The sequence below is a fragment of the Gopherus evgoodei genome, chromosome 2, assembly GCF_007399415.2.
Source record: "Gopherus evgoodei ecotype Sinaloan lineage chromosome 2, rGopEvg1_v1.p, whole genome shotgun sequence".
NCBI classification, from domain to species: Eukaryota; Metazoa; Chordata; order Testudines; family Testudinidae; genus Gopherus; species Gopherus evgoodei.
In genome coordinates this window covers 149,719,607-149,743,676 of record NC_044323.1, presented here as the reverse complement: position 1 = coordinate 149,743,676, position 24,070 = coordinate 149,719,607, and the positions used below count along the sequence as shown (strand labels likewise).

Below are 24,070 nucleotides of genomic sequence, written 5' to 3'. Positions count from 1 at the left end.
GAGGAATCAGCATGGATCACAAGCCGCGTCAGGCCAGGCAGAACACACTACATGCAGGACACTGGGCCATGCAGCGTCTCTAGCGCCATCTCCGCGTCCTTTTCAATCGGCACAAGGTGTCCCACGGGAATGGTTGGGAGATAGAATCACAGAAGATTGGAGTATTGTGTCCAGTTCTGGGCACCGCATTTCAAGAAAGATGTGGAGAAACTGGAGAGGGTCCAGAGAAGAGCAACGAGAATGATTAAAGGTCTTGAGAACATGACCTATGAAGGAAGGCTGAAGGAATTGGGTTTGTTTAGTTTGGAAAAGAGAAGACTGAGAGGGGACATGATAGCAGTTTTCAGGTATCTAAAAGGGTGTCATCAGGAGGAGGGAGAAAACTTGTTCACCTTAGCCTCCAATGATAGAACAAGAAGCAATGGGCTTAAACTGCAGCAAGGGAGATTTAGGCTGGACATTAGGAAAAAGTTCCTAACTGTCAGGGTGGTTAAACACTGGAATAAATTGCCTAAGGAAGTTGTGGAATCTCCATCTCTGGAGATATTTAAGAGTAGGTTAGATAAATGTCTATCAGGGATGGTCTAGACAGTGTTTGGTCCTGCCATGGGGGCAGGGGACTGGACTCGATGACCTCTCGAGGTCCCTTCCAGTCCTAGAGTCTATGAGTCTATAAGATTAGGGTTGGAAGGGACCTCAGGAGGTATCTAGTCTAACCCCCTGCTCAAAGCAGGACCAATCCCCAACTAAATCATCCCAGCCAGGGCTTTGTCAAGCCTGATCTTAAAAACCTCTAAGGAAGGAGATTCCACCAGCCCCCTGTGTAACCCATTCCAGTGCTTCACTACCATCCCAGTGAAATAGTGTTTCCTAATATCCAACCTAGACCTCCCCCACAGCAACCTGAGTCCACTGCTCCTTGTTCTGTCATCTGCCACCACTGAGAACAGCCGAGCTCCATTCTCTTTGGAACCCCCCTTCAGGTAGTTGAAGGTTGCCATCAAATCCCACTTCATTCTTCTCTTCTGCAGACTAACCCCAGTTCCCTCAGCCTCTCCTTGTAAGTCATGTGCCCCAGCCCCCTAATCATTTTCGTTGCCCTCCGCTGACCCTCTCCAGTTTGTCCACATCCTTTCTGTAGTGGGACGCCCAAAACTGGACACAGTACTCCAGATGCGGCCTCACCAGTGCCGAATAGAGGGGAATGATCACGTCCCTCGATCTGCTGGCAATGCTTGCAATCCAGGGACAGGGCCTCCATTGCATTCAGGTGCGGGAGGAGGAATCCGAAACCTGGCCAGCCCAAGAGGTGTTCTGACCTCTTCCCATTTCACTGCGCCATGGAAGGAAAACAAACGCTGGCCTCCTGAAAGTTGTCGTCCTCCCAGCACCCTGAGATGAGAGTGCCTCGCAGCTTTAAGTGCATTTATCCTCTGCTACCCCCACTGTGTGGACAGGGAACTCAAGCGCAGAGCGCCCAAGGGGAGTTCAGGGCCTCAATGCCGTTGAGATGACTTGTTCAAGGTTACGCATGGATTCTGCGGTGGGGCAGAGAATTGAACCCAGCGTAGCATCCTTGCCACTAGACCACGCTTCCTTGCTTGGAAGGGGGTGGAAGCGAGTAACTCAAAGAGAGGAAAGAAAGAACAGGCCAGATCTGGAGCTCAGTGTAAAGCCAGTAATTCCACGCTCCCAGTTTCCAGCAGGCACCAAACTGAGCAGAACCTGTGCTTGTCTCTGACTGCCCAAGGGTGTAACACGGAGCAGAATCCAGACATCGCTCCTGATTTACCGCAGATGTAGCAGAGAGCAGGGACTACCCCAATACCACCATCTAAAGGCTGCAGTGATTGTAATGAAGAGCGAGCGTCTCAAAGCCCTTCAAAGCCCCGTGTCACCAGCCCGCCCAGCGCAGCCTTGGACACTCACGCCGCAAGTGCGTCGGCACAGGCAGCTGGCAACAGACGTGAGGGTCTCCCGCAGCTGGGACTGAGAGTCAAAGATTCAAACCCAGCGCCAGAGCATCCCTGCCTGCAAAGAGGACTTGAAAAGGCAAAGTTCACGGGTGAAAGTCTCAGAAGTCAGGCCTATCCATTGGGAAGGTCATTTTGTCAGCCCCGATCCAGCTGGCCGTGCCTGAGCCATCCGAGCCATCAAAGGGGCACAGACTGTCATGAGAACCCTTAGGCAACAAGTGATATTTGCTGCTAATGGAGCCCAAACCACGGTGCTCGTTAAAGGTCACCTGCAACGGGGGAAAAAAATTGCATCTGGGCCTTTGTGCTGTATAAAGAAGAAAGGCCTGAAAAGGTGCTTTTCTCTTCCGCCCGTTTGTTTTTTAACCTTAGAAACAGCAGCGACGGGATGTCTTGTCGTCCTTGGGCTTCTTTTGCTAGAGCACTTTTTGGAGGACTCAGAGATGTGATGGGGATGGTGGGGTGAATCCGGAACAAAAAGACTGTGGCTCCTAGTGTAGAGCCACCCAACCAGAGTTTAAAAAAAAAAAAAATCTCTCATGGGAGCAGCAGCAGCTAACCTAGGAATTACCAGAATGAATCAGCGCAGGGCACCAGCCATTCTGAGAGAAACCAAAACCAGCTGCTTCAGAGGAAAGAGCACGAACGTCCCCAGTAGACACTCATGGAACAACCTGCCCAGAGCTTCTTCCTGACCTCTGTCCATGAGTGTGTGGTCTGCACCCTGAAGCATGGAGATTTTTACAGAAACGTGTGTGCTCGGATGTTGTTCATTAGCTAAGAAAGTATCCAATCCTCGCCTCTTGGCCTCAGTGGCATCTGGTGGCAGTGTGATATACAACCAAATCATGCCGTTATCCTCCCCAAGCAGTTCAGCACTGAGAGGTGATATCGCTCCTTCATTGCTATGAAGCAGATACAGCAAGAGAACAGCAGTTTGGAGAAAGGGAGGGGGAAAAAAAAAAATCACTGGAATTCCACTGGAAATTTCCCATGCGACCAGAGCTAACCTGCCAGAACTGAGCCCTACGGAGGACTGATTTGCTGTGGGCACCTCTCCGCACAGCAGAAATCGATCGAGGCGTGACTCTGTTTTGCAGCGTCCCTGCGTCCCTTTCGCATTGTTGTTTGGGCTCTCGCTTCCGGTGGAGTCAGCTGCTCTCCGCGAGCAGTTACACACCCGGCGCATTAGCACGTGTGGAGCATTGGACTCAAATGATGGATAATTGGAAAGTCACATCCACCACGGGAGAAAAGGATAAACTGAACCACAAGCGCGACACGTGAAACGCAGCCTTTATGTAACCAGGCGACCGGGATGGCAATTTAACAAGCCTATTGTTTTCCCTAGCCTACCTCGGAGGAACTTTTCGGCTTCTGCTCTCTAGCTGAACGTAGAGAATCAAGTTAATTCTTGGTGGGTGAGAAAAAGGATGGTCTTGTGGTGAAGGCTCTGGAATGGGAGCCAGGAGATCTGGGTTGAAATCCCCTCTCTGCCACTCATCACTTGATTCTCAGACTAGACAGTAGCTCAGCACGTCTGAAAACCAGACCTGGAAACTCGGCAGGGGGACAACGACCCTTCCCTTCTCACAGGCTTTGTGCTGGGAAGGAAAAGCTCGTTTTAATTCCCACGCGCTAGCTCAGCCGACCCTCTCTCCCAGTCTCAGCGCAGGGTAAGATCTTCCGCTCGAGTTTGCCTAGCGGCAGCCAGACCACCTACCATCACAAGACCGATGAGCCGTGCGTTCGAGCTCTGAAAGCCACCTAGGTCAGAGCTGGGAATAGGGCAGAGGAAGTTCTCAGAGTGATCCAAGAGATCTAGAGTTGGTGCAGCTAGATTGAGGAGTGCTGAGTCCTTGGCTGTCCAGGTGATTCAATACCTAGCCCTTATCTAGCGCTTTCCATCTGTCGGTGCAGTGACTCGCCCAGTCACCCAACATCAGGCTGGACTGATAAGACAAGGCCAGTCACCCAGGGAAATGCTCTCAGAAGGCCCCTCTGCTTCTGATTCGGGGTCAGCCCACCCCAGCCCCAGCAAGGAAGCTGCCTGCCCAGCCAGGGCGGCCAGTCCTGCCACAGAGCGCTCCCACGGCCCGTCACGCCTCTCCTCCTCCCACAGGGATCTGCTTTCGGACCCGGCTGCTGGAGAGTCTCTCGCCATGGAGCCTAGACATGGAAGAAAATGATGGAGCCCAAGTCTGGGGATAGGAAAGACACGGGAGATGCAGATCAGAAGGGATCAGCTGGCTCTGAAATCCTCCGGGCACCCGCCCGCTGGACGCTGGGCTGGCAAGGATCCGACGTTCTCAGCGCTCCAGCCATGGGCGCGCTGGGATGTTCCTGCTAATGTGCTTCCACGGGACTTCCAAGAGAGGCCCCAGTCTGGGATCAGGGCCCTTCTGTGCCACATGCTGTACAGACGTCATGCAAGGAAGGCCTCCGCCCCAAGGAGCTCTCACAATCTAGGCCAGAACTATGGCTGCATTCGTGGGGAGGCCGCTGCGCTTGTCCTGTCACTGTGCCATTACAGGTGGTAGTGGGATCCCCCCAGCCGGGCCGCTCCTCCTGAAGTCTGTGACTCAGATCCGTGTGGTTCTCCTCTCTGAACAGCCGTGCCAGGTACAGATCCGCCCCCACCCCAGCAACGGCTGCAGCAAACAAGGCCTCGCAACAGCAGAACGATGGAGAATGGGGAGGAGTTGGGAACCCAGCTTGGCCTCTCTCATCGTTAGGTTAACAGCTGCCCTGGAGGGATCTGTGGGCTGGATTTTGACCTCCAACTGGTGTAAATCCACAGTGCAACTGAGAGGAGGTCTGGCCCTGCATGGAGCTTACAAATCCCACTTGTCCTGCAAGGGGGTTCCACTGAACCCCACCAAGTTCCTGGTCACACCAAGATAGGCCCCCTCCAGCAGGGGCAATGCAGCCTGAAGGCTCCAGGACCATCTCTCTAGGTACCTGGGTCTCCCTCAGAGGCCTTGGTCCCATCCAGGGCAGCTGGAGCACAGGGGCCCTGCTCATTGCCGAGGCCTAAATGGGGAGTGTGGAGCAAGTCTCCCTCAGGGTGTCTCCTTGGCGCCTCCCATTCCTCCCCCAGCAAGTACAGGGCCCGGTACGCAAACCTCCTGCTGCTGACGGCAGGGCCTGTGCCCATGGCCAGTCTCCATTTGCCCCTGGAGCACGCCAGCCTGTGGCTGTTCTCATACACGTGCCTGCTCCCAATGAGCCCCCTTGTTTCGCTGAGCCAGACCCCGACACTCACGCCAGTGGAGGCAGGACATGCAGTCTGTACAACCAGCGGCAGACCCAACAAGGGGGTTACAAGAATCTCACTCCAGCCTCTTTTCTGCCAGAGAACCATGCGGAGCAGACCCATCGGCTCCCAGCTAACGCAAGACAGGTTCAGTTATTTAGCTCAACAGGTTGGTGGAAAGAGGCAGAGACCGTGGGAGGGAAGGGAGCTCCCCTCTCCTCCTCCTCCCCAAATCCAGCCGCCCAGGAGATCAGCGCAGAGCTAGCGCCTACCACTCAAGGAGTGCAGGCCAAGTCTGCCCACCAGCCTTCGCTCGTCTGCCTTCAGCTCCGCGGCAGTTCCAAGGCCCGGGTACCACTCCTCTGACTTCTCCCAGTCCAGCAGGTCGGGGCTGCGGAAACGGGATGACAAGGGTGAGACCAGGCAGCTCTTAACAGCTACAGGCGCTGGCTGACAGGAGAGACGCAAACACCCGGGCAGTGAACCCAGGGCTGGTGGAAGCTCCAGAGGCTCAATTCTTCCAGCTACATGACACAGCATGGGCGGTGGCAGCGCACGCTCCCCGTAGGTGCGCCCACCATGGTTCAAGCCCGAGCTAGGAAGAGAACTGCCAATCTGGACCAAGGCCCAGCTCCTGCCCCTGGCAGTGGCCAGTCTTCAGAGGCAGGTCCCCTAAACCTGAGCATGTAGAGCAGAGGTGGGCAAACTACGGCCCGCGGGACCGTCCTGCCCAGCCCCCGAGCTCCTGGCCCGGGAGGCTTGCCCCCAGCCCCTCCCCTGCTGTTCCCCCCTCGCCCGCAGCCTCAGCTCACTCATCCCGCCACCAGCGCAATGCTCTGGGCAGTGGGGCTGTGAGCTCTTGAGGCCTGACCCGGTGCTCTGTGCTGTGCAGTGGTGATGGCGGCAGCGTGACCCGGCTCCAGCGCTGCCAGCCACCGATGCTCCAGGCAGCGTGATAAGGGGGCACGGCGCGGGGGGGTTGGATAGAGGGCAGGCGAGTTCAGGAGGTGGTCAGGGGTGTGTATAGGGATCGGGGGGAACAGGGGGTTGAATGGGGGCAGGGATTCCAGGGGGCAGTCAGGAAGGAATGGGGGGGTTGGATGGGGCAGGAGGGCCGTCAGGAATGAGAGGAGGGGCTGGATGGAGCGGTGGAGGTCCAGGGGCGGGAGCAGATAGGAGATGGGGGCTGGGCCATGACTCCCCTCCCCTAACCGGCTCTCCATACAATTTATGAAACCTGATGCGGCCCTCAGGCCAAAAAGTCTGCCCACCGCTGGTGTAGAGTCTGGCTTAGTCCCTGAAGCTTGAGGTTTAGTCTCTTGGATCCACCTCTAGGGGGCAGAGGGGAGCTCGGTGCCCACAGCCCAACCAGCCTGTGGCCCCCCTGCTGAAGGGCAGGTGGGTTTTGCCATGACCGCCATGCCATGTTCTGTCACCAAAGCCCTTGCTTCTGGAGCATCTGGGCCCAAGCTGAGCTCCGGCTGAAACTGACAGCCAGGGTCAGTCACTCCAGAGGACAAGGGACACCGCTCAGCAGTAGAGCGGGCATCCTGGCCTAGCTCAGAGCACGGAGTCCAGGCAGGGCTTTGCTAGTGGAAGCTGGAGCAGTGCCGGCTACACGGGCTGGGAATCTGGCTGGGGTTCATGACACACCTGGTGCACCCAGAGGATCTTTCTGCATCCCCTTCCTTACTGTCTTCTTTGACCCATGGCCCCAGCTCTCCTTGCCCCCCTGCCCCCCTAGGGATCTGGATTGGGGCTACCTTTTGCCAAGAATGATGGGCAGAAGCAGCTTGTCCAGGGACTTCTGTGAGCAGCTCTGTCTGAAGAGGCTGTTTGCTGTGTACTCCTGGGATCAAGGAACACAACTCGGTCAATTGCTACTGGCCCCGCTAGACACCAGGAGGCCAAAGGCTCCCAAGGCCATTGCAGGCCGATCAGCAGCAGTGGGGCTAAAGGAGCCCCCATGCTGCAGCCCGAGCCTGGACGTCTACACTGCAATTAAACAGCCCTGCAGCCCGAGCCCCATGAGACCAGGTCGCTTGGCACAGGCCAGCCGCAGACATAGTATATATGTACCCTATGTGGCCCATCCAGCTAATTCCAAGCCATGCCAGTGAGGCAACGGATTCCCCAGGCCAATCCCCAAACACAAGATGACCAGTTTCCCCACGGCACAACTGGCCAATCATCCCAAGCCACTTGGGGCATGTCTACACAGCAGCTGGCACTAGCTTGGCTCGAGCTGCATGCTCAAAACATCATTGGAGCACTGCAGGGCTCTGGCTGCGGGACTGTTTAATTGTTTGCTCAGACCTGCAGCGGAGACATCCCCCTACTCCCCAAATTCCACCAAGATCATGAAACCCAAGAATCTTGTGCCACTAGATTCCCCAAGATCTAGCCAGGAATTGCCAAATCCCCAGGCCCGGAACAGGCAGAAGCCCTAGGCCAATCCCCCAGAAGGCTGCCCAATACCTGCAAGGAGAAAGGCTGTGCAAAGTCCATCCGGACACAGCCAAACTCCCGGCCCAGGGCTCGGCGAACAGCCAGGAGACAGGACCAGAGACCCAAAGGCTGAGCTGAGCCCTAGGAGAGCAGCAGAGCAGTCTGTTAATCGGGCGCTGGTGGTGGTTATCGCTATGTATCAGTCAGAGGGCCCATTAGCTCGGTAGAGGAACAGGCCTGCTTCACTGCAGAGCTGCAGGTGGTGGTGCAGGAGGCTACACGGGGACAGGCAAAGCGTCTTCAGGACGTTGTTCTTCAGGAGCACATCAAGGCAACACCCAACCCCGCAGGGAGAGTTGGATCAGGGGGCCTAAATGAACAACCCTCACAGTGTCATGCCAATTTTCTGCACCTCAAGGTTGCAGGGAGAGAAGTTTTGATTCTGCAGGGTGCCCAAGCGAAATGACCCAGCTCTGCAGGAGGGGAGCTGCGCTGTGCCCGCACCCCTGCTCAGTTTGGAAGCTCCACGGGAGCTCCCGGGTGTGGATCTCAGGTGCTCTGCAGAACTGAAAGTCCTGGCTACCAGAGCCCTCGGCTTCCAAAGGTTTGGGACGTGCGCCTCTCCAGAACTTTGGGAAAGGCAAGTGGCCTGGTTCGCAGAGCCAGCAGCCAGTCAGCCAATACTGGAAGCAGGGAGCAGGCAAAAAATAAAAAAATAAAAATAAAAATGAGAGATGAGGCTGGTGACCTGGAGAGATGGACTGCCCTGGGTGCCCAGTGTCCAAAGAGAGGAGCTGGATTGTTGGGAATAGCCCAGCCAGACCAGACAGGCAGAAGCCGAGGGGTGAGATCTGGGTCAAGACAGAGACTAGAGCAGGGATGAGTGCCCAGGACAGTGGGTTAGGTATGGCCACAAGTGGGGTGCCTCGATCAGGAGGGCAGGAGAAAGTGGGTTTCTCAGGAGGATCCCCTGCAAGGTGCAGAGCACGTACCCAAGTGAAGGGAAAGCGGGTGAGCGTAGGGTAGAACTGTCAGTGTCTATGCCAGACCCACCCCCACTAGAGCTGGGAACACGATCCAGAAATCTCAGCTCCCAGCCCCCTGTTCTAATCCTTAGACCCCACTCCCCTCCCTTGGCTAGGAACAGAACTCAGGAGTCCTGGCTCCCAGCCCCCTGTTCTAACCACTAGACCCCACTCCCCTCCCTTGGCAAGGAACAGAACCCAGCAGTCCTGGCTCCCGGCTGCTCTGCTCTGGCCACAACTCCCCTTAATGGCCAGTGGTTCTTACCGAGAGACCCCTGTGGGACGCACTGGGGGCTACGTCATAGGCGATGCCCACGGGCACCAGCATCACATCGGGGACGGCTCCGGCACGGACAGCACCCAGCACCAGAGCCAGCCACTCCCCGCCAGGGGCGGAGAGCCGGGGCTCACCAGAGACAGGATCCTCCAGGAAGATCACCAGGTGCTGCCGGCTCTTCAGCAGCTCCTCGATGTACTGCGGGCAGGAAAGGAACCTCATGGGATTGGAGACAGGGTGCAGCCAAGCTCCCCTTTGCCCTAAGGGCAGGGAATATTCTTCCCCCCCAATCCCCCGCAGCCAGGCGGCAGAGAAGTGGTGGTTACTCCCTAAAATCGTCTGCTCCCGTCACCACCCCAGGTGGCCCCATCTGGCTCACCCCTGCTGCCCACCCTCATTCCTTACATCTCCCCCAGCCAATCACATCCCACCCTCCTTCTGAGCTCCACCAATCCTTCCCCTCTTCCAGCGGTTCAAAGGCCCCTTCCCCCAGGGGGATAATCCCACAGCCTGACAGATCTCACAGCCAGGGAACGCTTCCTGAGATCCAGCTCCAATTTCCTCCCGCGACGTCCTCTCTCCACCCCACAAAAGCGTGGTTTTCCACCAGGCTCTACCACTCGGGCAGCCCCCCTCGTGGCTCTTAGCCAGAACCAGGCCCTAAATCTGCCTGGGCAAGATACGAGACTGATGCCCGCAGAGCCCTGCATGAGCGACCGAAAAATCTACGCAATGCCCAAAGGTTGGGCCATGTTCCACGAAGGTGTTTGAGTGCGATGGAGTCAACGGAAAGACTCGCACTGAACAAAGCGGGCACTGGATTGGCCCTGCCTTCTTACGCATAAATCCTAGGGAATTTATCAGGGAATAAACCAACCGAGGTCTAGAGACCCCGTCCCGCGTCAGGACCCAAGCGAGAACTTCAGACGTCGTTTTGTGAAAAGCCAGAGCGAGATCCTGGAATAGCCAACGGCCCAGGGCATGAGCATGGCAGGTTCAAATCCCTGCTCGGCCCGATTCAGCTTTGGGGTTTGAACTTGGGTCTTCCCCCATCCAGCTGAGCACCCGAACAACTGGGCTGCTCACTATTCTGAGGGGCTCGCTCCAGTTTTTCACAAAGGAGCAGGGTTCCTGGACAAGCCCCCAACAACCTTCCGAAATAACAATGCTGAGGCTCACACACACAACTCCCGCATCCTCCCATTGAGCAGGTGGGGAAACCGAGGCAGGGGCAGCAACTCGACCCAGGTCCCACAGCGAGTCAGTGGCAGAGGTGGAATTAAGCTAAGCACCCAGGCAGTGCTCATCAAATGAACGAGATTGAAACCCGGGAAGGCCCTGGCTCCCAGACCTGCGCTCCGTCCATGCGGAGGGTCCATCTAAGCAGGGTGCGGGCCGTTCTGACCTGTACCCCTCCCCTCCAACGGCTGGCATCTGCAAAGCTGGGGAGGGGACTGAGCCATACACCGAGTTCCAACTGACGGGAATGGGAGCAGGGTGTCTAAGTCTCCTAGTCAGCTATGAAATCCTTAACCAAGTGCTTTAGGAGTCTCAAACCACTGGCTAAGGCTTTCACCACGTTCCTCCCTCCCCCAGAGTAGGGTCCCAAGCCACCACTTGGCTCACGGCTCAGCTGCACGAACTCTTGCCTCTCCCCCACTTACCGAGGTGAGGACGGCCCTGGAGAGCGCGCCCCGTTCGCCATCTGGCGCGTGCTCTGCTCCAGGAGGCAGGAAAACCCCTCCCAGCCGGCTCAGCACGGCCCTGCAGGCAAAAACAGACATGGACACTGCAGAGAGCCCAACGCCCCCATCCTCCTAAACCACCCAATCCTGCCTGGGCCTCCCCGGGAGACAGGACGGCCACCTCTCCCTCCAAGCCCCTTTGCCCGTGATCCCCCGGTGGGAGAAAGGTCCCAAGGGAGAGGCCAGAAGAATGAAAGTAACGGGAAGATGAGGAGAGAAACAGGGGAGTCACACAGCTCAGGGCGCCAGCCACGCAGAAGACAGAAGCCTGTAACCCCGGCTCTAAGCCTTACCTGAGGCTTGGGGTAAAGGTCTGGTATTCCCAGGTCACTCGGGGCACCCCCAGGCCCTGAGAAAACAGGAGGAAGGGGAGCAGCAGCCCATCCAGCTGGGACTTGCGAGTCGAGAGGAAAACCAGTGGGACGTCAGGCTGCAAGGAGAAAATGATTGGGGGGGGGGGTACAGCTGAGGCTGCGTACCAGCACAGGCGAGCCCAGGCCTCCCACGCTCGCCGAGGAGTATCCACCAGGCAAGCCCGGCCACACTGACAGTGCACTGACAGGACAGGCGTTTCCAGGAGTGTTTCCCAGGGTTCTCTTACCCTGGCCAGCTGTGGCCACTCCAGGGTGGGTTCACAGTGTAATGTGGCAGAACCTGTCTGTCTGCCCCATGAGGCTTGTGCAGAAGCGCTCTTAGCCCACCAGTGCCCCCAGCTGCAGCGGGACGCACCCTACTACTGGAAACGGGCCAGGGACCCAGCAGCGGAGGAAAAGCGTGTGCGTGGACGGGAGGGGGATTTGGGTTTAAACCCACATCAGAGCCCACATACACACTACAGAGGGACCCGCAGGCCATACCGTGCCGGCTGAGCAATGTGCACAAAGGGGGACCCACTGCAGACAATATACTGCACATCCCTACAGGATCCTGGGCACTGCTCTCCACACAGCCCCCTGGCAAGTCACCGGACGCCCAGTGCCCAATCCAAAACCCACAGGGATTTTTCCATCCACTTCAATGAGCATTTGATCAGACCCTTATATAGAAAATTGGGCCGTGGCGACTGGAGACAAGTCCCACGCTCTAGACGACAGCTGGAAAGGCCTCTGGTGGAGGCACACAACGGAGCTTGATGCCCCAAGGAACCAGATGTGCAGCCCTGTGAGCAAACCGCATACCCTGCTTGCAGAGGAGCTCTCAGAGCATCAGCAGAAGGGCTCTGTCCACTTGGACACCAAGCCCCTGCCACACCCGTTATTGCAGAGGTCCCCAAACTATGGGGTTCGCTCTCCTAGGGGGGTGTGGAGGAACATCGGGGGATGCAGGGGTGCCCGGGCTAGTCCCTACAAGCAGTGGGGAGGGAGTGCCACCCAGCCCCTAGCTCTGATCTGGTGCAGCCCCCAGCCAAGTCCCCGGCTCCCGGCCCTGCGCCTGGCCCTGTCCTCAGCCTCAGCATGGCTCCGCTTCTGGTCCTGCACCAGCCCCCAGGCTCCGCCACCAGCCACAGCTCCCTTCTCAGCCCAGGGCCAAGGCTGGGGGCAGATCTGTAACGCGCCTTCGCCTAAGCCTGGCAGGGGGCACTCAGGGACTAGGGCACGCAACTGCTGCCAGCTTGAGATCAAAAGGGCCGAGTGACTCAGGGACTTAAGCCCCATTTACTCTCTGGGATTCAGGCTCCTAAGGCAGTTAGGCCCTGCTGAAAATGTGACCCTAAGCAATTTGCCTCCAGGCTGCACAAGGATTCAGGCAGCGTCGGGAACGGGACCCAGCTCTGCGCCCTGTGCTGAGCCCACTACGTGGTGACCACAAGAGTCAATGCGAAGGTGCCAGGGTAACTGAGTGTTGTCAGGAACCCTGCCTAAGGAGGAAGCGGAAGGATGGTCCAGCGGCTAGGGTTCCAAACCTTGCTCTGCCACAGACTCCAGTGTGACCCAGGGCAAATCTCTTAGCCGCTCGCTGCCTCAGTTTCCCACCGGTACAATGGTGATATCAGCCCCGCCCTGCCCCCCATGCATGAGGATAAAGGCATTATGGGAGCTCAGACACTAGGGTGGCGGGACTCACCCAAGTGCCTTAGGCAGATAACACGAGGAAGAGGGCTCATGGCAGAGCCGTCTCAGCCCCCTCACTGCTCCTTACCATCTGGGCTGCCCGGCGCACCATCTCCAGCTGCCCTTTGTGGAGCAGCACGTTGAGGAACATGTGGTTGAGGAGTCTGAGCAGAGCCCAGCTGCAGAGCCTGGGGGAGAGGGAAAGAAAGGCTCGCTGATATCCCATCCGCGTACCAAGACTCTTGCCTCCTGCTCGATCGCCTGGCAGCCACAATCCTTGAAAGGACCATCGGCCAGTACAACTTTCAGTGGACACGTTCGTATCTCCCTCCACCTTTCTCCAAGTGGGGCAATCCTGCGTTAGGCCCCTCAACAACCTCATTTCCCATCACGGAGTGTCCATCCCCGGTCTCTGCGCCCTACGCTAGGAGGGGTGGAATCACATCTTTATACCCTCTACTTTCTAAACTTCACTGGCATCTTCTAATCATCAGCCTCTGACATGGGTGGCAAGTTTGTAGAAATTTTGGTGGTGCCCAGAACCCGCCCCCCCAACTCCGCCCCCACCTACCTAAGGCTCTGAGAGGGATTTGGGGGGGGGGGAGGTCTGGGGTGCAGGTCCTGGGCTGGGGATTAGGATGCAGGATGGGTGCAGGCTTTGAGATGGGGCAGGGAGTGGGTGTGCAGGAGGGGGTGAGGGGTTCAAGCTTTGGGACGGAGTTTGGGTGCAGGCTCTGGGCTGGGGGTGTAGGAAGGGGTGGGGTGCATGCTCTGGGAGGGAGTCTGGAGATAGGAGGGAGCGCAGGGGTGAGGGCTGTGGGGCTGAGGATGAGGGATTCATGATGCAAGATGGGGCTCAGGGTTGAGGCAGAGGATCAGGGTGCGGGGGGATGAGGGCTTTGGCTGAGGATGAGGGGTTCATGCTGCGGGGGGGCTCACAGCTGGGGCAGAGGATTAGGGTGTGGGGGGATGAGGGCTCTGGCTGGGGCTGAGGATTAGGGTGCGGAGGCATGAGGGGTCTGGGGTGTTGGAGAGGCTCAGGGCTAGGGCAGAAGGGCAGGGTAACGGCAGCCTGCCTTGCCATTAGCGGATGACGGGCATTAGGACCCCAGGGCAGCAGACAGCAGGCAGGGGAGAGGCCCCGCTGCTCTCTGTCAGACAGGGAGCCGCGTGGCGGGGGGGGGGGGCACACGACGACACAACGCACAGGGGGAGGGGTGGCAGGCGGGGGCTGGGACCTGCTCCAGGCACGGACGCGGTGCGGCGCGGGAGGGGAGGCCCGCGGGGACCGGGGCCCGATCCAGGGCAGGGCCGGGGGAGAGACCTAGCTCCAAATATTGCTGGAGCAGGGCACCCGGCCCTGAATATTCCTGGAGCCCGAGCAAAGCAAATGTATATAACACGCCACCTATGGCCTCTGACATTTGCCCCAAGGAGCTACAGTACGATGCCGCACATCACACGGGTGGGCACCACTGTCAGTCACCACCAGTTCTAGGGATTTCAATTCCCCGTCTCCTTGCTGCGTTCCCCACTGAGCCGCACACGCTCACCACCTCTAGGGCTGGGAATTCACTCGCTCCTCCCTGCCGCTTGCGCATGGGGGGGACTGGGCTGAGAACCTCCCGACTCATTTCACAGAAGCCTGAGAGTTTAAACAAGCCCCCTCCAGGCCTGACTCAGAACATAAGCTGGTGCCAGGGCAACCGTTCAAACGCGTGGTACACGGGAGGACTGCTGGGAAACTCATCCTAGTTCAACCCCATCCGGCCTGGCACTCTGGGGCCCAAACAGACCCCCACTGAAATCAACACTATACAGTTGCACCCACTCATTCTCCACACGACCCCATCGTGCCAGGCGCTGCACATACACACGAGAGAGAAGCATGGTGTTGCCAGCTCTTGTGCTTTTACCGCAAGTATTGCAATAACTGGCATATTAGGAACCTAGGAGCGGAAGGGACCTCCGAGGTCATTGGGAGCAGTCCTGTGGTATCACAGGCCACCCGGCATGTCATCCCATTTATCAATGTATCAAGGTCCATTTTAGAACTAGTTCGGCTTGTTTTCCCCCTCTCCCCCAACTACTCCTGTTGGTGGTTAGGAAATCTTCCTCTCATTTCCAGCCTACATTTCTTCATGGTCAGTTTATCCCCATTTGCTCTTGGGCCAAATATGGTCCTTGAGCTTCGATAGCTCTTCCACCTCCCTGGAGTTTTTTAAAGCTCCAGCTTCCAGAGTCATGGGAATGCATAAGAATCTCAGCTTCTTTGATTGAGCAAAAGTTTCCAGCCCTTGTTGTAGAGGTAGAAAAGCATGAAAATAGGCCCCCACCACAGACTAGTGGCTCAGAAGCCAAAAGGAGAGCCTCCCCACCTCAATATTTTTTTTAATGTTGTGGTTTTTCTGAGGTTTGCAGTGCTGACACTATTACACTCTCCATTTTCCACATGGGGAATGGAAGCAAGGAGAGGTTAAATGACTTACCCAAGTGACTCAATGACAGAGGAGAGACTCAAAATGCAGACTTGCTGCATCTCAGGTCCTGTCTACACGAGGAAATTAAGTCGGCTTAACTTCAGGGGTGTGAAAAATCAACCCTAAGAGTGAGATTTAATTCAAATGCAGTGTAGTCTAGTGGTTAGAGCTGGGTCTCACGCCACCTGGGCCCAATTCCTCGCTCTGCCCCTGGCCTGTTGGGTGAGCTCTGGCAAGTCAGGTCCCCCTCTGTGCCTCTGTTTCCCCATCGGTACAACAGGGCTAATGGCACTGACCCACCTTTGTGAAGTGCTTTGAGAGCCTCAGATGAAAAAACGCTACGTGAGCTAGGCATTATCATCACATTTCAATGTTCAACCCATGTCTTTAAGCTCCCACAAAGTAAATGAATAAACAGGAGCTCTGTTTGCAACAAAAAAATTAACGCCCCTGCGTGACTAGGCAAAAAAATGCAATAAAAATAAAATAAGCCCAGCGTGCAAACCCAGAACCCATCTCCCCCATCCCCACCCCCGAGCTCCTGCGTGATGTTTACCAGAAGTCTCTAAATGCTTTTATCCCTTGGGCAATTTCCCCATTTTAAATACTCAGACTGTTCGGAAAGGTTCTTTTATTACAGCTCAATCAGAGAAGCAATTAGGCCTCAATGGAAACTTTATCTGTCAATTTCTCAACAATCAAAAAAAAAAGTTCACCTTTTCTTTTAGGTGAAGTCTTTGATGTTTACTTCCAGTGGGAAACGTTAGCACTCGTTAAAAGGGGATGGGGCTACCGAGAACGCACGGAGGTGCTGTACGGGCTTCCCCACGAAGCTCGGCCAATGCCCCTCCATCCCGACCCACCTGCAATTCTGCTAACGCCTCTCAGGTCCGACCCACAGCCCACCCTGCCCCAGCCCTGAGCTGCTTCACGCACAGCTCTGCCGGAACCCCTCAGTCCTGACCTGCATCCCCTGACACCCCAGCCCTGAGCTCCCCTCCCTCACTAGCTCTACCGGTACCCCTCAGTTCTGACCTGCACCCCTGATCCCTCAGCCCCCGGCTCCCCTCCCCTGCCAGCTCTGCTGGTACCCCTCAATCCTGACCTGCATCCCCTGACAACCCAGCCCTGAGCTCCCCTCCCTCACCAGCTCTGCCAATACCCCTCAGTCCTGACTCGCATCCCCTGGTCTCCCAGCCCCTAGTTCCACTGCCCCGCCAGCTTTGCCGGTGTCCCTGAATCCTGACCTCCATGGACATGTTCCCAGAACACCAGACGTGCCAGTACTGCCAAGCATGGTGTGACCCCAATACCGCTGGCATGACCCTACGTATAATGCACTTGAGGTCACGCTGGAGGGGGAAGATTAACATGCTCTTAAAAATGGCACCCCCTGCTGGTTACTTATCAAAACCGCATCCGGTCTCCTCCCAGTCCTGCATAAGGCACAAAGCTCTCAAGCAGAGGATTGTCCAATTTAATACAGGACCAGCAGCCTCCCCTACTAGCTCTCTGTGATCCCAGCCCTGGGCTCCCTTCCCCATTAGCTCCTATTGGTGCCCCTCAATCCCAACCTGCAGCCCTCTGGTACCCCAGCTCTGGGCTCCCCTCACCCACTAACTCCATCGGTACCGCTCAGTTGTGACCTGCAGCCCCCTGCTACTCCAGTCCTGGACCTCTCCTGGGACCATCAAGCACAGCTGTGTGTTGTTTTCTGACCAGAACATATCTCTGAACCACCACCCGATCCCAAACCCTCTTCACCAGGGATTCCACTTTGCCAGCCCAGGGCCCAGCCGCAGCCAACCATCAGCTAAGTTTGAAACACAGGAAAAACATCCCCGACTTTGCAAAAAAATTAAAATACAAACACACACATACAGGCTCTTAGCAGGGATCTGACTTGCCATCACCACCACCGCCCATGCACTCACTGCACGGCACCTCAGAGAGCAAGCCACAGGGCAGGCGGGCACAGAATGCACTCATACACACTCTTTGCTTTCTGCCGGGCGGGTTAATTTCGTGCAGAGGAAGACCCATTGCTCTAATCACCTCTCTACTGCTTTGCAGACCTAGATCTCAGAGTGCTTTGCCGAGGAAGGGTTGTGTCACTCTCTCCATCCTGAAGACAGGAAAACTGAGTACAAGAGTCTTGCTTGCCCAAGGTTACACACAGCAAGTACATGGCAGAGCTGGGACGAGAACCTGGTCTCTATTACCAGCCCCCTCGGAAAATTCTGCTGCTGCTCCATATACACAGCAGAATGGGTGCCAGACCCCCCTGTAGCCCTTGGCCGGCCCTCTCCGCAGAGAGAGGGGACATACCTCAGTATGAAAAGGGAGAGAGGAGACTGAATCTGGCCCAGGATGCTCAGCACTTCGCTCCTCCATTGTGCCCGGGATTTGCTGAGAATAGAGCCAGCCCCTCTCACCTCGGGGGCCTCCAGAGACATGACATCCTGCACCCTGGGGAGAAAGGGAGAGCTGGTGAAAAACAAGGACGTCAAGCAAAGCCGCAGGATTTAATATGCTATCCAGGGCGCCTAATGCACCCCAGCAACTAGAGCCTAAGGACAGCCACCCGCCAACACCCTATTAACGGTTATTGGGGGCGGCAAGGAGAGACCCCAGTGGAAATCGTGGACACGTTACGCTGCATGCCGGAGAGACACTGCGATCTCATGCAGCCTGAGCAAGGCCGGGGTGGGAAGCCCAAGAAAGCTGTCTGGCGGGCAGAGCAAAGGGCACCGACGAGATATGGGTTCGAGTCCAGGCGGGGACAGATTTAGGGGGGCACTGTATTGTTGTCAGATGAGAAATCTGAGGCCCAATGAATAAGGTCTCGAAGAGCAGAGCTGCTAACTCCAATGTCCTGGCCAAATTCCAACCCCAGTCAGTTATATTCTGCCTCCCCAAACGTCCCCCGAGGTTTCTGCTCACACCGGGCTACTCCCCAGGCCTGTCTGCCTTTCCCCAGAAAACAGACTGCAGTTCGCTGCTGGCCAAAGGGCAGGTAAAGCCCAGGGGTGTCATCCCATAGGCTCCGCGTCAGGCCCGAAGGGGACGTATTGCAGACCAGACAGAGCACAGGATTCAGGATCAGCCTGGCTGAATCAACGCTTTCAACCAATTGTCCCTACACTGGTGCTGGTTCGTTTCCTTCCTGACCTATCTGTGAAAGGAGCATCCATCCGAAAAGGCCAGATCCAAAGCCCCTGGAAGTCAGTGGGGACCCCGTTGAATCCAGCAGGCTTGGGCCCAGCATCATCTCTTAAGCGGCCAGATTGGAGCAGGTTGTGGCAGGGAGTTAACCACATCTGACAGGTGCCCAAGAGTTCTGCTGCTATTAAACACTCAGTATCACTTTCCTTCTTCACAGCTGTTTCTATCTGGAGCTCCCCGTCTCCATCCGTCACCGTGCGAGGGGAAAGGATATAGCTACTGGCTGGGGACGTAGCACCATCCCTGTGAAAGGCACTCAAACCCCATGGCATGACAACGATCACACCACGGCCCTATCAGACTGAGCACTGATGTCTCTGTTTCCTTGTATTCCCCTGACGGTCTGTCTTACCTGTTGTCTCTTGTCTTATACTTAGATTGTCGGCAATTTGGGGCAGGGACCACCTTCCTGTTCTGTGTCTGTACAGCTCCTAGCATAATGGGGCCTGGATCTCAGTCAGGCCCGTTAGGTGCTGCTGTGATATCATCGCTGATAAGTTCTATTCTAGATGACACTGAAAAAACTCAATTTATCATGTGCCTCTGTGCCTTTCCCAGCGCACCGCTCCCACCAGCTCAACTTCTGCACTGTTTCTTTAGTCATCTAACTTCTCAGGCTGACATCAAAGACAAACTCGCAGCTCATAATTTATCAGAGTAAGTGCAGGGACAGGGGAGGAGAGAATGCCAGAGAGGTGCTAAATAAATGCAGATGAGAGTAGGACATCAGTATAGACAGAGGGCCCTTTGTGAAAATATTCCTCAGAGATATCGCAATCTTTCTTTGCCCCTGTTACAGTGCCTGTCATCAGAGGCTCATAAAACACATTACAAACAGTGGGCCAGAAATTCAGCAGGTGTAAAACAGCACAGATCCACTAATGTTATGCCAGGAGAGACTCTGGTCCATTAATTCTCTCTTGTACATGTGGGAAGAGAGGCACAGGGCAAGGGCTTGTCTACACAGGAAAATTTACTAGCATTCCTTTGATAAAGGACTCTTCAACCTAACAGACAGAGATAACAAGAGCCGGGGGTCGGGAGGTGAACATACACAAGTTCAGACTAGAAATGAGGCGTACGTTTTGAACAGCGAGAGTTATTAACGACTGGAACAACTAATCAAGTGTTGTGGCGGATTCTCTGTCACTGGCGATTTTCAACTGAATACCTATTTTTCTAAAAGACACACTCGCGCTGAAAGAGGAATTAATTGAGAAAAGTCCTCTGGCCTGTATTAAACAGGAGATCAAACGAGATGATCACAACGGTCCCTTCTGGCTTTATAAGCTACGTTGGTATAGTTACACCAGCATAACTCCCCATGATTGGACACGCCCGTTCAGATTTCAGGTTAGCGGAGGGCTCAAAACTGAAAAATCATACGTGCCCAAAGTGATATAAGCTGAACGGAAACAAGGCCACGGTATTCCGAATAAGGGTGCCCACACGGGAGTCATCCCAGCATAGCTATAGGGTACAGAGACTAGCCCAAGACTGTGGGCTGGGTGTATAACAGCAGAGTGAGGCATGCGAAACGATGCCTCTCTCGTTCCCTGGTCATAGCCCCACTACTGCACTCAGGCGCTTACGCTGTGCTCGTCACAGCAGTATCTGATCCCTTTGACCTATGACTCCCCATTTCTGAGATGGGGAAACTGAGGCAAAGGGAAGTGACTTGTCCAATCCAAGGACAGGACTAGAATCTAGGTCACCTGGCTTGGGTGCCTAAACCAACTGGCTCCTGCTACAGTCAGAACAACACAGACCCAGAGGCAGGATCCAAACAACATAGGGCTGGAATAGCATGAGGAACAGCGGAGAAGGGAGGGGCGAGAAGAGCAAACTCCAGAGCCAGCCCGTAGGGTAAATAACCTCAGGTTGCTCTCACATGAGGAACGATACCTTTTGCTGCAAAAGATTCTCTCCTGGAGATCTTGCTGGGTGTCAGACTCAACTTTCCACTCGAGGATCGCAAGGAAGTAACAGAGTCTTCTTACCAGCCAGCCCCTGTACCTAGAGAGAGAGAGAGAGACACTCCACTAGGTAATAACAGAAACCATGGACATGTGACACATTACATGCATTCCATAATCCAGGTATAGCCTTCCAAGGATACAAGTATACTAATACTTGTAAGCACTTGTATATAGCACTTTTCAAATGTAGATCTCAACGGAGATAAGGATCGTTATCCCCATGGAGAAACTGAGGCACCGAAAGGGGATGTGACTTGCCCAAGATCACACAGCAGGCCAGTGGCACAGCTGGGAACAAAGCCAGGTTTCCTGCATCCAAGACCATGATTCTACCCACTAGGAAACACCGCCTCCCCTTTGGAGCTTTTCCTTAATGGTGTAGGATCAGTCCCTGGACATGTCCCCTCATTCAAGTGCTTCATTTTTTTAACGAGCCCATCCCTTCTTCACGACGTCCTCCCTTCCGGGAACGACTGACGTAGGTCGGCGGGTGTTGGAGAGAGTCTAATCTCAGTATTTAATCCTTAATGCATTGGTACTTGCCAGATCTCCAGCCAAATGATAGCTGAGATAACTTTTACTGCAGCATGGTCGAGCAGGTAGCATGCTGGACTGGGAACCGAAGACCTTGGTTCTAGTCTCTGCTCTGCCACTAGCCTGCTGAAGTCAGCTCAGCTCTCTGGCCAAGATTTTCAAAACTGACTTGTGACTGCGGATTCCTCATTTCTGGACTCGACTGTCACATAGGGCCAAACACCCGCCCTCTCAAAACTAGGCCCCTTTCACAAGCCTCAAGGTGGGGGCCCCAAAAATTGAGCTGTCCCCAAGGTTGCTGGTCATTTATGGGCACCGTGACCGCTGCATCTCAATTTCCCAATCTGTAAAATGGGGCTAATGGTACTTGGTAAAGCGCTTTGAGATCTAAGGAGGAAAAGAGCTAGAGAAAAACCAAGTGCACGTATGTATAGAAGTGGTGCTCCCATGCTAAAACCCATATTGATTTAGAGATCTCTCTCTCAACTATGAAACCACCGGTCTCAGAGCTTCCTTCTAGAAAAGGAGAACATCCAGGACGTTCCTGCAGTAGCCGGGAGAGAAAAGGCATTTCCCCAGTCTCACTTTGGATCTCATGAAGGGCAAACGTTCCTGATATAAACTTTGCACTTCACTGTACTAAGACCCACACCAGTGTCCTGTTAATATTACTTGAGACTGAGGCAAGATCGCTGAATGCATCAAGTCTCCAATTAGGCATTCAGTCCTCAATCAGTACCAGGGAATGCTAAGAGATGAAAGGACTTCATTAACACCCAACATTTCGAAAGCCACCAGGGCAAGAAATGAAGACTGAACCCCATTAGAAATACTGGAATCCTAGTGACACAGAGGTTCCATTTCTCACCTGCCCATGGCTGTTGATGAGATATCAGACACTAAACATCACACACGTCTGGTTACTATCTTGCGTTCCCGTCGCTTCCCTGGTTTTAGCATCTGTAACTCGTGAAATGCTACGAGGCGAGATGAATTATTTAAACCCTTTCAAAAGCTGGAACTGTGAGGTTTCAAGCAGCGGGAAGCACAGTGACCTCACCTGCAAGAGCACTGAATGGCCATGGATCCCACAGAAATTGACAGGAGCTGCCGCATGCTCCAAAATCAGCATTGAGAGAGTTAAACATCAGGGGACAAACTCTCCATCAGTCTAAATCTGGGGAGCGCCAGCAATCTCCACTGAAGCCAAGACTGCCATCAGCTGAGGATCTGGACATGCGTACATTGCATACGTCCAGGGAAAAGGAAGCAGAATCACCTCATTTTTAAACATCCTCCGTCACACAAACTGCCAGGGCTAGAAACAGCTTGGGCAGCCATAACCAAAATGCTTTGTAAGCATTTCATAGAATTATAGAATATCAGGGTTGGAAGGGACCTCAGGAGGTATCTAGTCCAACCCCCTGCTCAAAGCAAGACCAACACCAACTAAATCATCCCAGCCAGGGCTTTGTCAAGCCTGACCTTAAAAACCTCTAAGGAAGGAGCTTCCACCACCTCCCTAGGGAACCCATTCCAGTGCTTCACCATGGCCGGTCCCAGGGAAGGGATCAGAATGAAAACTCTGATCTCTGGATACAAACTTTCACACCAGAGTAGGAATCTACATGTTTTGGTAACAACTAAGTACTCGGTTGAATCTCTAGTCCCCTTTTGCTGTGGCTGTTACATGAAATTGGGGTGGGTGGGCGGCTGGGAATGAATCAAATACTCTCTTCTCCGCTGTTAATAACACTTAGACTTGACGGGCCTGCAGCTTTTAAAAGGCTTTACAAACAATCCTTAAAGTGATTAATTATTAGACTGATTAGCAAATGAGGCTAACGTATGAATCCTCCCATCACTCCAGTGAGGCAGAGAAATGAATATTATTCTTGCTTTTGTTTGGAGGGAGAAGAGACCCGCCTCAGATCCCACAGCAAATCCGTGCAGAGCTGGGGATAGAACCCAGGAGTCCTGGCTGCCAGGGCTGGCCTCAGACCACATCTCCAGCATGGAGATAACACGAGAAGAGCGGTGCCCGGAAAACTGCCCCATTCCAACCCTCTCCTACCCTGCACCCTTTCCCCAGCCCCCTCCAACACTCACCTGGTGTTTTCCTCCGTCACCTGGAGAACATTGTGAAAGCCCAGGGAGGGAAGGTGCTTGTGGAAGGAGGATTGCTGAAAGCAGACAGAGGCACGGCCATTAGTAGAAACACACCCTGAATAGCAGGGCCCCCCCCTCTCCCCTGGGAATTCATTCCTCTGCCAAGGATAATTCAGGAACCCTCCATCTCTGCCAGCATTGGGAGGGCGAGTTCCTTCTCTCTTTACCCTGCAGCTGCCAGCAGTGCCAGGTGCTGCCCAGACACCAGAATCTGCTTTGGTGCTGATGAAAGGTGGCAGCTGGGAAGACCTAGAGACTGGAAGCTTCTGCCCTAGCCCTGCCCATGAGGGACCAACCCTTATGAAAGCAGAAGCCACCAACCACCACCAGGTTGATCCCCTCCTTCTTCCAATCTCTCCTCCTTACCCAGCTCTTCGGGGTACAGGTCTGACAGCAGCGCCCCATGAACGGGCGGTACTTGCCCAGAAAAGGGGTGACAATCTCCAGCTTCACCCCAAAGCCCAAAGGCCACGTCTTCATCTGAGGAAGAGATGAAACAAAGCTTGTTTCTCCCAACCCCCCACCCACTCCATCACACGAAACCCCATCACAGGAAATAAAAGCTTGCAGCCCTATCGCCTTTCCAGGAGACAAGTTCCTAAATCACTTCAGCTGGGTCTTCACCGCTGCCTAGCTTTGATCATGGGGGAGTCTCCTGGCTACCCCCAATCTCAATAGATCGCAACCCGACCGCAGAGCTGCAGTCAGGTTCCGTGTGCTGCGGGCATGTTTCTTGTCCATGCCGGCGCTGCACCCAGCCACAAAGACTTCTGGGTATGTAGCTGTCATAAACATATAGTTAAGGGTTAAGAGAACAGAAGTACTTCATGTCTCTTTTGACTGTAAAGGGTTAATAAGTTCAGTGAGCCTGGCTGTCACCTGACCAGAGGACCAATCAGGGGACA

The 24,070-nt window shown here is 55.0% G+C and overlaps 1 protein-coding gene across 1 annotated transcript in view; it reads right to left on the bottom strand.

The window, feature by feature from the left end:
* Nucleotides 1-24,070, bottom strand: part of GPAT2 (glycerol-3-phosphate acyltransferase 2, mitochondrial) — a 43,722-nt gene that overhangs the window by 6,862 nt on the left and 12,790 nt on the right. Inside the window, exons 3-13 of the mRNA XM_030551896.1 lie at nt 23,532-23,645; nt 23,106-23,179; nt 20,389-20,499; nt 17,587-17,727; nt 12,867-12,966; nt 11,021-11,157; nt 10,647-10,746; nt 8,971-9,180; nt 7,711-7,821; nt 6,996-7,081; nt 5,505-5,623 (exon numbers count right to left, since the gene is read on the bottom strand). Coding sequence (XP_030407756.1) covers nt 5,505-5,623; nt 6,996-7,081; nt 7,711-7,821; nt 8,971-9,180; nt 10,647-10,746; nt 11,021-11,157; nt 12,867-12,966; nt 17,587-17,727; nt 20,389-20,499; nt 23,106-23,179; nt 23,532-23,645 — 1,303 coding nt within the window. The remainder of the gene's footprint in view (nt 1-5,504; nt 5,624-6,995; nt 7,082-7,710; nt 7,822-8,970; nt 9,181-10,646; nt 10,747-11,020; nt 11,158-12,866; nt 12,967-17,586; nt 17,728-20,388; nt 20,500-23,105; nt 23,180-23,531; nt 23,646-24,070) is intronic.